The sequence below is a fragment of the Rana temporaria genome, chromosome 2 (assembly GCF_905171775.1).
Source record: "Rana temporaria chromosome 2, aRanTem1.1, whole genome shotgun sequence".
Taxonomy (NCBI): Eukaryota; Metazoa; Chordata; class Amphibia; order Anura; family Ranidae; genus Rana; species Rana temporaria.
Window position 1 is genome coordinate 148903986 of NC_053490.1, and position 12691 is coordinate 148916676.

The window sequence follows — 12691 nt, forward strand, 5'->3', positions numbered from 1 at the left end:
ACTTCCTATTAGAAAAACAAATGTCACCAGCACACCAGGGGTCTCCAGAGTAGGTCCAGAGCTTTAATCAGTGATCACATCGTTACAGCAGATTGCAACGTTTCAGAGCCACACAGGACCCCTTCATCGTCACATGCCTGATGAAGGGGTCCTGCGTGGCTCTGAAATGTTGCAATCTGGTGTAACGATGTGATCACTGATTTAAGCATTGGACCTACTCTGGAGATCCTTGATGGCTGGTGACATTTGTTTTCCTTGACTTCCAGCCGTTGGTCGATTTAGCACCCGTTTATATGCGCAGCCATTCCTGCAGAAGCGTGTGCGTTAGGATTAGTACATTGACAGTTCTTAATCTAACACAGTGGCCGGAGGGGGTTGTACACACAAGCAGAAGTAAAAACCCTGTCATGTGGGCAAAAAGAATGTGAATGAGACTGTGAAGAAAATAGACTTTATTTGGTATTTTCTCATAGGTTCGTTTTTTTTAAGAACCCCTGGACCGATCTGGGTGAAATTTGGATATGTTGGTCCCCCAGATCGGGGCTATCGGGGAATATGTAATTGTAGGGATACCTTGTGTGGAAAGGGGTGTTCCAACTTTTGGGGAAATTGTGTGCTCTCTGCCTAGAGATAATTGGTTTATTCCTTAACTGATCTCAATATCTCCCAGGCAGAGAGAGGGTGGTTGTACTATAAAAGCTTGCTGTGATAATGTCGTCTGCTACGGGGATATAAATGAACCTTAGGATGGCTCCTAAAGACCTTTCATTGTGTTATGCTAATGGGCACTGTATTGTGTGATATTCTATTGACGATAAATGTGGATTGTGAGGTGGCACAGTCTAAAGGTCAGATGTCTGACTTTTGGCTCATGTAGATTATCTCGGAGACAGAATGTCTATCGACTAAAATATGTGTATTGAGGGGGGCTCGTTAGTAAACGATTGTATGCTGTTGTGGGTGGAGTGTGTCATTGTCCATTTGATTACTGCAAGTATTCTTTTTGGTGTATATAAGAGCCTGCCTTCTCAATAAAGATGGTCTAAGCCTGGTATACCCTTCATGAAGTCTTGGCTCATGTTTGGAGGAATATTCTAACCATTGGGAAGAATCATCCTGGAAACTGCATTCATCTCCACTAGCCTTCTACCTCCTATGGTAGCGATAATCACGTATGCTCAGCGATTGAGGGATGGAAAGAATTTTAACTGGAGACCGCCATTGGTATGTCACCAATGCAATCAGCCAAGGCACTACAAAATACATTGCCCTCAGCGGAACAGAGGCTATTGGGAGCGGCCATCACCACCACCACTGAGGGCAGCCGCTCATCACTATCAGCATGAGCCGCTGGAAGACCACAGCCCTGAATCTTAGCAATGGACCGTACTACATGAGGTGAACCTAGCACAAGCCGAGGGGGACAACCGGGTGCACCACAGACAATGGGTCACAGTAGATGGAAAGGAGGCTGAGGCACTACGAGACTCTGGGGCCACTCTCACTCTGGTGCAGCCTCACATCGTTTTTGCAAAGGCGCGCACCAATAGGACTGTTGCAGTAAGAGTGTCAGGAGGCGCCATCCACAAACTACCCACAGCCCAAGTGCAGTTAAATTGGGGCACCGGAGCCAAGCAGATGGAAGTAGGCATTATGTCTGGCCTACCTGCGGAAGTATTGTTGGGGATCGATTTGGGGTGCCTAACTTCACAGCTGCTTACCCCAGATCCCGCTGGAACCTGCCCTGTTACTACCAAGGCGCAAGCCCGCCGAGCTGGACCACAGGTAGGAACTGAAACCCCCGTGGTATGCCCTGACCCTATTCCTTCTGGGGCACTCCACAAGACTTTGGCGAAGCCCAGCAGTCAGATGCCACCTTAGCAGGTTACAGGAAGGCCGTAGGTACCCCTAAGGAAGGTAATGCTCAAGAGAACTTCCACTGGGACAAGGGACTGCTATATAGTGTCACAGGGGGAGTAGGAAGTGGGGCAGCCCAAGTTATAAAAAGGCAGCTAGTTGTACCCCGCAAATAAAGAGCAGAGCTTCTAAAGCTCAGCCATGATATCCCGCTAGCCGGAAATCTGGGTATCAAGAAAACTAAGGACCGCCTTACCCAGACGTTCTTCTGGCCAGGGATATCAAAAGACTTGCAGACGTACTGCAGGACATGTGACACGTGTCAAAGGATAGGGAAACGGGGGGACCACCCCAAGGCCAAGTTACAGTCCCTACCTATAATAGAGGTACCATTCTACAGAGTGGCAGTAGAGCGGATAGGGCCCCTCAACAAACCCAGTGCCTGGAAGGCGCTACATCCTCATGGTGGTGGACTATGCCACCAGGTACCATGAGGCTGTGGCGCTCTCCAACATTGAGGCAGAGAGGGTAGCAGAGGCTCTAGTCAGAATCTTTTCTCGAGTAGGATTCCCCGGGAAATTCTCTCAGATCAGGGAACCCAGTTCACGGCAACTGTCACTCAACAGTTATGGCAGAGCTGCGGGGTTAAACCGTTATTTAGCTCCCCCCTACCACCCCCAGACCAACGGCCTCTATGAACGATTCAACAACACGATTAGGCAGATGCTCACAGTGTTCACAGAGTGCTACGGTAAATGGGAGAAATTTCAACCCCATCTCCTGTTTGCCTACCGGGAAGTGTCCCAGGCTTCGGCGGGTTCTCCCCCTTCGAACTCCTGTACGGGAAAAAAGTCCGGGGACCCCTGGACCTCATACGGGAGCACTGGGAGGGCAACACAGGAGAGGAAGGGATCCCGGTTTTGCCGTACGTGCTGGAGTTCCGGGACCGCCTGCGGGCACTGACCATTTCAGTTCTCGAGAGCCTACATGCAGCCCAAAAACGACAGAAACAATGGTAGGACCAGGGAGCACAAGATAGGAACCTGGAAGTAGGGCAAAAAGTATTAGCCCTCAGACCATCCAAAAAGGACAAGCTACAGGCAGCGTGGCAGGGGCTATTTAAAGTGGTGGAACGGATTAGCGACACCACCTATATTGTGGCCAAATGTTAGGATGAAAGGATCAGACGAGCCTTTCATGTGAACATGTTGAAACTGTACTTAGAGCGCTCCGAGGAGGTGGCCGCTATCTGTGCCCCGTCCACTGACGATAGTGAAGCACTCCCCCTACCCGCAAAACAACTGCTGCAGGAACACGATGGGCTGTTCTCGGTCCTACCCGGGTACACCTCTGTCGCAGTACACCGGGTGGAGACGCAGGGGGAGACCCCATTACGGCAGCAGCCGTACCGTATCCCGGCAGCAGTACGGACCAGCATGTGGAAAGAAATCCAAGAAATTTTGGAGTTAGGAGTTATTGAGGCTTCCCAAAGTCCCTGGGTGTCCCCGGTGGTTTTAGTACCGAAGCGATACGGTACGACTTGTTTCTGTATTGATTACCAGAAACTCAACGACTGGACTATCACTGACGCATACCCCATGCCACGGATCGACGAATTTCTCGATCACATGGCCAGCGGGCACTTCCTAACTACCCTTGATCTGTGCAAAGGGTATTGGCAAATTCCGCTAGACTCTGCCGCCATCCCCAAGTCGGCATTCGTCACCCCATTCGGGCTATACCAATTTAGGGTTATGCCTTTTGGGATGAAGAATGCCCCGGCTACGTTTCAACGGATGGCGGACCGACTTCTGCAGGGAATGCAGGACTTTGCATGTGTTTACCTAGATAATATTGCCATCTATAGCGGCACTTGGGAGGAGCACCTGACGCACTTGGCTTCGGTATTTGGGAGGTTACAAGAAGCCGGCCTCAAAGAGAGTTATCCCCAAGTGGGGTTTTTTGGCAGCTCAATTAGAAAAAATGAGTTCAATGTAATAAAAAAATAGAATTTTATTCACATATAAAAAATAACCGAAAAAGGGAAGGATTGGGTATGGGGTACATAATTAGAACAAGAAGCCGGCCTCACCCTGAAACCCGAGAAATGCCATGTGGGCATGGCAGAGGTTCAATACCTAGGGCATAGAGTAGGGTCTGGGAAACAGCGCCCGAACCTGCGAAAGTAGAGGCCATAGCCAATTGGCCCCAGTCCCGCACCAAGACGCAGGTATTGGCGTTCCTAGGCACCGCGGGGTATTATAGAAAGTTCGTCCCGGAGTATAGCACCCTAGCAAAACCCCTCACCGACCTGAGCAACAAGTCCCTACCCAAGCAGGTAGCCTGGTCCCGGAGTGTGCAACGGCGTTCCAGGGACTTAAGACGGCTTTGAGCGAAGCTCCAGTATTGGTGGCCCCAGACCCTAACAAAACATTTCTCATCCATACAGATGCCTTCATGTCTGGGAGCTGTGCTGAGCCAAGTGGGGGAAGACGGCATGGAGCACCCGGTGGCATACTTCATCTGCAAGTTATTACCTCGTCAGCTATGCCACCGTGGAAAAGGAATGCCTGGCTCTAGTATGGGCCTTAAGGAAGCTCCAACCGCACCTTTTATGGCCGTGCCTTTACCCTACTCACTGACCACAACCCCCTCACCTGGCTCAACCGAGTCTCTGGAGACAATCCCCGGTTGCTGCGCTGGAGTCTAGCGTTGCAGCGCTACAATTTTACACTGCAATACTGCCCGGGCAAGCAGAACGGCAATGCGGATGGGTTTTCCCGCCAAACCGTCTTGGAAGTATAAGTTACCCGGATATCCCCTAGCCAACCCGGCAGGGTCTAGGCGGGTATGCCGACCCATGGAACTAAGGGGGAGTATTGTGAAGAAAATAGACTTTATTCTGTATTTTCACATAGGTTCGGTGTTTTTTAAGAACCCCTGGACCGATCTGGGTGAAATTTGGATATGTTGGTCCCCCAGATCGGGGCTATCAGGGGATATGTAATTGTAGGGATACCTTGTGTGGAAAGGGGTGTTCCAGCTTTTGGGGAAATTGGTTTATTCCTTAACTGATCTCAATATCTCCCAGGCAGAGAGAGGACAGTGTACTATAAAAGCTTGCTGTGATAATGTCATCTGCTACGGGGATGTAAATGAACCTTAGGATGGCTCCTAAAGACCTTTCATTGTGTTATGCTAATGGACACTGTATTGTGTGAATTTCTATTGACAATAAATGTGGATTGTGAGGTGGCACAGTCTAAAGGTCAGATGTCTGACTTTTGGCTTATGTAGATTATCTCGGAGACAGAATGTCTGTCGACTAAAAGATGTGTATTGAGGGGGGCTCGTTAGTAAACTATTTATATGCTGTTGTGGGTGGAGTGAGCCATACTGGACTAACACCAGCGGAACAAGGAATGTTATTTGATCACCACAGTGCTACACAGTGGCACACACTGTGAAGGCTTACATACCCCATAGGGGGTGAAAAATCCGGTGACTGGGGGCTTTGCAGGGACACGGATTGCAGTGTTCACCTATTGAAGGAAGAGTGTTATCTTTCACAAGGCATCCAGCACGCATCATATCACTCAGCAGGAGTGGGAATATTTTCTGTGATTATTTGCCATATGGACTTGTATATGATCACATCAGTGGTCTATATTTGATTGCACATTTGTTTGCACTTTTTTACTTGCATGTATTATATCACTCAGCAGGAGTGGGAATATTCAGATTCTGTGATTATTTGCCACATGGATTTTTATATGATCATATCAGTGGTCTATATTTGATTGCACTATTTGCACAAATTATTTATTGCAACATTGGGCACTTTCCACTATTGCACACAGGCACGCATGCACTTTAATGGTATCAACATTTTATATCAATATTTTACTATGCCAAATTTATTCATTAATTGAATTATAGAACAGCGCCACATCTACTACCATTTTTCTTCATACACTTTTACTTCATTTAGGTGACAGTAACACGTAAAGGCTGCAGTTCTTTCTTTTTTCAACTCCCTAGGAATACAAGTCCTGCCAATTTTAAATATCCATAGCGCGGAATCACATTTTAACTCAGTTCACTGATAGCAGCAGTTTCTGTTTTCTATTGTAGGTGAGGATCTGTGGAAATTATGTACATCACATAGGACACAGCAGCACTGATTTACACCCAAAGCCCATGGGGCATTATAAAGACAGTCTAAGAAAGTCAATAAGTCTTGTCGGAGGCTAGCTGTCTGCAGGCACGAAGTGTGACTGCTGCAATGCTCTTCAGTGAAAAACTGGAGGCGCACAGTGTAGAAAGTAAAGGGAGAAGAATACAGATCAACACAGTTTTTCACCAAGTATCAGAACAAGAAGCAGATTGGACCAAAATAGATGTTAATATATTGAATCGGCTGTCAATTAACAAAAAATCAGACCAGTGCTATTTCTAGAAAATGAGCATCCATCACAGAGTATTCAGATTTGTGTGTTGCAGTGCACTATAGTTCAGGTACATCTATATACAGTACATACGTTAATGAGCATTGTAGTAAAGTGTGGTTAATCACATTTTACCACAACACACATATGAATGGGTGCTTTGAGGTTAATAGTCTAGACTATTCTGGGAGTCAAGCTGCCATGAAATAAAACACAACTTTTGCTCAAAAGTGGTCCAGTTTTCCAGCACAGATTTAATAAAATAAGGAAAAAAAACAACAACAGTGCAACCCCATAGTGTAGCATTAAAAAAACAAAAACAATTTGATGAAAAATAGAATTGCACTCGCAAAAGTATGCATGTGTGGGGCATGGCATAATGGTGACTTGGGAGCCCGTAATGTCTGAGGGGCAACCAGAGAACCATAAGCCTTGTCCACACCGGCTGGGGATGAAGCATGCTTGAAGATGAAGGAACCTGTTGTCACAACAGTAGACACATGCGCTGTAGACACAGGACCTGTTTCAAAGCTGGTTGGCTTCTTCATCAGCTTGTCTATGTCGGGCTATCCAGTGGTTGGAAAGTGAGTGCCTTCTCTGGTCTTCTAGCTGCAGCTTCTAGTTTTAGCTATGTTTAGCACTGTGGGCAATCCAATGCAAACCTTTTAATACTGTTATCATTAATATTGTCATTCACCAATTATTATTTTCCACAATTTTGAGTCCTTCTTTTTTGCTGGTTTTATTTTTATTTTTTCATCCATTTTTAAGAATCCATCTGTTTGGTAAATTCATTACCATTATCATCCACATTATTTCTGGCTTATCAGATCACTCCTGAGCTCTGTAGTTTGCTTGACATGCTCATTCATCCACATATTTAAATATAAGTAACAAAAAAAAAAGCATATTATGTGCGTGCATATTGTATTTGATATGCAGCTGAATATAATAATTGTCCACTGTAAATTTGGGGAGTGACTTTCTACTGGGCTTTTTTTTTTAAAAAAGTGGTTGGCTGTGGTGACAAAACTCTTCCTCCAAATATGTTCCTTTAATTGTTTTTATATTATATCTAGCTTTCATTTTTTTGAGCCTGTAAATTCCAAATGTGCATTTGTCATTTTGTAAACAGTAATGTCTTTGTTTTTATCCATCCAAAGAATGCCTTTCCCACAATGTCCTGTCAAAGAGTCATCGAAAGGTTGTATCCCTATAGTGTGTTATTGGGGAAAGAAGGCAGGACTGCAGTGGAGGATGCATTAAAGGTAAACATGAATTTTGTCACACTTCACAAATGCTTCTAGTCTGAATTAGCATTTTGGGCTAATGTTCAAGAAAGTTGATGAAATAATAGTAGTGATGACCAAAATAATTCAAAATATCATGCAGATTGGGCAATGGAACATTTTTCGCCAGAATACATGTATGCAGATTGTCTAGTCTGTGAAAAATCATACAATTCATCAATCATGGGTTCCTACATTGTGTGTTTCTTTGCAGATCAGAAAGATGTGCATGCAGTTATACAGATATTTTAGAAAACAGCAAATATCTGCTTTTGGTAATCATTTATGGGAGAAATTAAATGCTATACAGTCCTTAAAGACTGCTTTTATGTAAATTGACAAACAATGTACCAATTGTCTTTTTGAACAGACTTCAGACAGAATTCATTTTATTACTTTTACTTTCTCATTTCTTTTTTTATTTAATCCAAAGGGTATATTTAATAGCTAATCAAGTACTTAAAAATGGTGTTTCCATTGTTAATGGCTTTGGTGCAAATTAATAATTCACTTTAAAATACTTAGTAGATCTTGCCATATAAAAAATTTAAGAATTTTTCTTTTTAGCTTATTCAATTTTTTTAATATCATTCTGCACTAAATTCAATATTTACTGATATACTTATGAGGATCTGAGCAGGACTAGAGTCGTTTCTAGTTTTATGTTCTCCTCTTTTTTGTTTGCAAAGCTAAAGCCTATAAATTCCTAGTTTAAAGTAGACATTTAGACTATACAATACCGCACCTTTCAATTGTGGCTCCCAGTGCTCCCTATTAGCCTGCATAGATTTTAGCATAAACTACTTCTTCTTGTTTTTCTATGCATTCACATAACTGCAAAGCCCATTTTTTTCTGTGTAATGTGCAGCTGGTGGGAGGACTTGCTCCCTCGCTAACAACGCTCAGAGCAGTGGAAATCGGGTGTGATGTCACTGCTTTCTGTGATTCGGTCACATTATAGCCTAAACTTCTACTTTAAGAACCAATATATGTGGTTCATACTTGTACTTAACTTTTTATTCTCATGCCTTTATTTATTTGTGTTTTTGATGTGTAACCACTTAAGGACCGAAAGGATTTCCCCCTAATGACCAGGCCATTTTTTTTGCGATACGACACTGCGTCACTTTTACTGACAATTGCGCAGTCGTGTGACGCTGTACCCAAACAAAATTGGTGTCCTTTTTTCCCCACAAAAAGAGCTTTATAAAACAAGTAGTGGTATAATAAATCCAAATTGGCGCATCAAGCAATTGTCTTTTGTTCATCCTATATACAGTCCTGATCAAAAGTTCAAGACCTCTTGAAAAATGGCAAAAAATCATATTTTACATTGTTGGATCTTAACAAGGTTCCAAGTAGAGCTTCAACATGCAATAAGAAGAAATGAGAGTGAGACAAAACATTTTTTGAGCATTCAATTAATTGAAAATAACGAATAAACTGAAACAGGCTGTTTTTCAGCTGATCAAAAGTTTAGGACCACATGCCTTTAAAAGGCCAATCTGTGCAAAGATATGGATTCATTGTCATTTTCTGTCAGGTAGCCACAAGTTGTGATGGCAAAGGCAAAAAAAACTCCCATTTTGAATGTGGTCGGGTTGCTAAACTGCATAAGCAGGGTCTCTCATGAAGACACTGGACGATACTCGACCCAAATTAAGGCCCTTACTGGTGCTGACTGCAGCCCCATAACCATCAGACAGCATCTGAGACTGAAGGGCTTCAAAAACAAAAAACGTATTCAAAAACCTTGTCTCCTTGAACGCCACAGAACTGCTCGTTTGGACTTTGCAAGAGAGCACCAAACATGGGACATTCAAAGGTGGAAGAAAGTTTTATTCTCTGATGAGAAAAAATGTAACCTTGATGGTTTCCAGCGTTACTGGCATGACAAGCAGATCCCATCTGAGATGTTTTCTACTTGCCACAGTTGAGGGGGCACCATAATGGTCTGGGGTGCTTTTTCCTTCAGTGGAACAATGGAGCTTCAGGAAGTGCAGGGGTGTCAAACGGCTGCTGGCTATGTCCAGATGTTGCAGAGAGCATTCCTCATGACTGAGGGCCCTCGTCTGTGTGGTAACGACTGGGTTTTTCAACAGGACAACGCTACAGTACACAATGCCCGCAGGACAAGGGACTTCTTCCAGGAGAATAACATCACTCTTTTGGCCCATCCTGCGTGTTCCCCTGATCTAAATCCATTTGAGAACCTTTAGGGATGGATGGCAAGGGAAGTTTACAAAAATGGACAACAGTTCCAGACAGTAGATGGCCTTCGTGCGGCTGTCTTCACCACTTGGAGAAATGTTCCCACTCACCTCATGGAAACGCTTGCATCAAGCATGCGAAACAAATTTTTGAAGTGATCAACAATAACGGCGGAGCTACTCATTACTGAGTTTATGTTTGGAAGTTGGATTTCTGTTTTGGGGGTGTTTAGTTTTTTTTTGGAGGTGTGGTCCTAAACTTTTGATCAGCTGGAAAACAGCCTGTTTCAGTTTATTCGTTATTTTCAATTAATTGAATGCTCAAAAATGTTTTGTCTCACTCTCATTTCTTCTTGTTGCATGTTGAAGCTCTACTTGGAACCTTGTTAAGATCCAACAATGTAAAATATGAGTTTTTGCCATTTTTCAAGTGGTCTTAAACTTTTGATCAGGACTGTATGTTTCAATGCTATTTATTTTTTTATTAATAACTTACCATATTTTCAGAGATTTGAACTGTCAGACTCCGGAAAGCACCCTGATTCTCTGGCAATTATGAATGTAGAGCCAGTGCGGAATTCTGATAGCCCACAAGCAGCAGTAACTATGCGATCTGGTGACAAGAACATCTCAGTGGAGGTAAGGTATTTTATTAATCATTTTGTCAGATAATATTATATTGATACACTGCACAGTATATTGCAAATTAAAGAAAAACCTTGTATGGTTTATTATATGTATAACAATTACTATGTCTGCTTATGTAGTGGTGTTTTCTGTGCCTGTGCAAGGTTCATGCTTTCTTGTGTGTCAGCTGCCTTTTGTCCACCATGTATTTCCTAAATAGATTACTTTGGCATCATATCACCCTGAACCAATTTAATCAACATTTCCCTACAAAACAAAATACTGATCAAATATTACAAAATGGTGCTGGAAAATCATTTACACAGTTGCAGGACTCTTTGAACCTGCTTTCTTATTCTTTTAATCCAACTTAGACATGCCTATTGGGCTCTATTAATTGATGCATTGCTTATGATTATAGAATACTCACTTTGTAAGTTGTCAAAGATGGTAATTTTAAAATGATTTTGGTCACCTTTACAAATGGTTATTGCTTTTAAGGCAAAATGTACTTAAAGTGGAGGTTCACCCTAAAAAAAAAAATTCTAACATTACATCCAGCATACTAACGACATGTAAAGTATTTTTTTTTCTCCGTACATACCGTGTAATTGTTATTTTTGCCCAGGCTTCCGGGTTTTAATTCCCGCGGGACTGGGCGTTCCTATTGAAAGCATAGCTGATTGACGTCTGGTGAAAATCTTCCCAAGTCGCATAAAGCGCATCACCAGTTTTATGTAAATAGCCGACATGCGAGTCGGCGCTATACGGCGACTGCGCCCGTCATGTATAGCTGACTGCGCAGGCGCCATATAGAGCCGACTCGCAGGTCCGCTATTTACGGAAAACTGGTGACGCGATTTATGCGACATGGGAAGATTTTCACCAGATGTCAATAAGCTTTCAATAGGAACGCCCAGTCCCGCGGGAATCAGAACCTGGAAGCCTGGGCGAAAATAACAATTACATGGTATGTACAGAGGAAAAAAAAAATACCAGCATACTTTACATGTCGTTAGTATGCTGGATTTAATGTTAGAATCTTTTTTAGGGTGAACCCCCGCTTTAAATCATTCCGATTGTGGCAGAAATATTTTTCTAATTTTGATAAAGAAAATTTGGGGGAGTGTCTGGAGGTGCCGCATGAAGGGGTTGATTTACTAAAGGCAAAAAGATTCTGTGCTTTGCAAGTGCAGTTGCACTCATTTCCCCCATAACTTAGTGAATGTGGTGAAGCTCTGCTGATTTTCATTTTTTAATCGTGTGCAATCAAATTCATTTTTTTTTTTATTTCCCTGATTGGGTATTTTTTTTAAAGTGAAGCTTTGTCACATTCATCAAGCTCTGGGGAAAATGAGTAAAACTGCACTTGCAAAGTGCACAGTCTATTTGTCTTTAGTAAATCAGCCCCAAAGTCTCACTGCTGCATAGACAAATTCAAACATAACCATACTGCTCACCGTACCCCAAATATAATGTCATTTCTGTTCTCTTCATGCCACCTTAACTGACTTAAATGCTTTAGCTTACAAAACTCAATTACACATTTGATTTAGACTTTCCCTCATTTTAACTGATCTTGAGAGCAGTTGTGTAAGTTTACACATGACATGATGGGCTACCCTATTGAACTAACTCTGCAAGTTTGTATTTGAGGAATACTTAATAACTTTATTTTTACCACTACCCAACATACTTTTGTGCTATTGGCTGGGAAAACAGCAATACTTTGATAGATGTCTGAGCCCTTCCCTACAAAATCACAATTGATCATTTCTCTTTCGTTCATTGACGGGCACCTCATTCTTGACCTTAGGGTTATATCGCCACCTTTATGAGTAGGACTAGGCAGAAACAAAAAAACAAGCACAGCACCTCACAGGGGCGGTCCTTACTGGTAGTAACCCCCCACTCTGCTCCCAGCAGCTCAAATATCATCTCTGGCTATCTTTTTTTTTAGCGGCCATTGGCTACTCATTCGTTGGTGCGTACTTTTGTTGAAGGGGTTCGGCACGTGGCTCCCCCAGTATGCTCGCCTCTGCCTCGGTGGGATTTAAATCTGGTGCTCTCGGTACTTCAGAAGCCGCCAATCGAGAACATTAGGGAGATTCTTTTGCTCACGCTCTCTCAGAAGGTTGTCTTTCTAGTAGCTATTACGTCCGCTCGTTCATCTAAACGAGGACATTGTTCTTCTCTCCTTGTGTCTTCAACCGCCTCATCCAAAGTAGGTCACCTTACACTCTTTGGATGTGGTTCGGGC

The 12691-nt window shown here is 43.2% G+C and overlaps 1 protein-coding gene across 1 annotated transcript in view; it reads left to right on the forward strand.

Annotated features, from left to right (window-relative positions):
• The window catches only part of VWA8 (von Willebrand factor A domain containing 8), a 486197-nt gene that overhangs the window by 135135 nt on the left and 338371 nt on the right, over positions 1-12691 (forward strand). Inside the window, exons 10-11 of the mRNA XM_040341313.1 lie at positions 7469-7573; positions 10312-10443. Coding sequence (XP_040197247.1) covers positions 7469-7573; positions 10312-10443 — 237 coding nt within the window. The remainder of the gene's footprint in view (positions 1-7468; positions 7574-10311; positions 10444-12691) is intronic.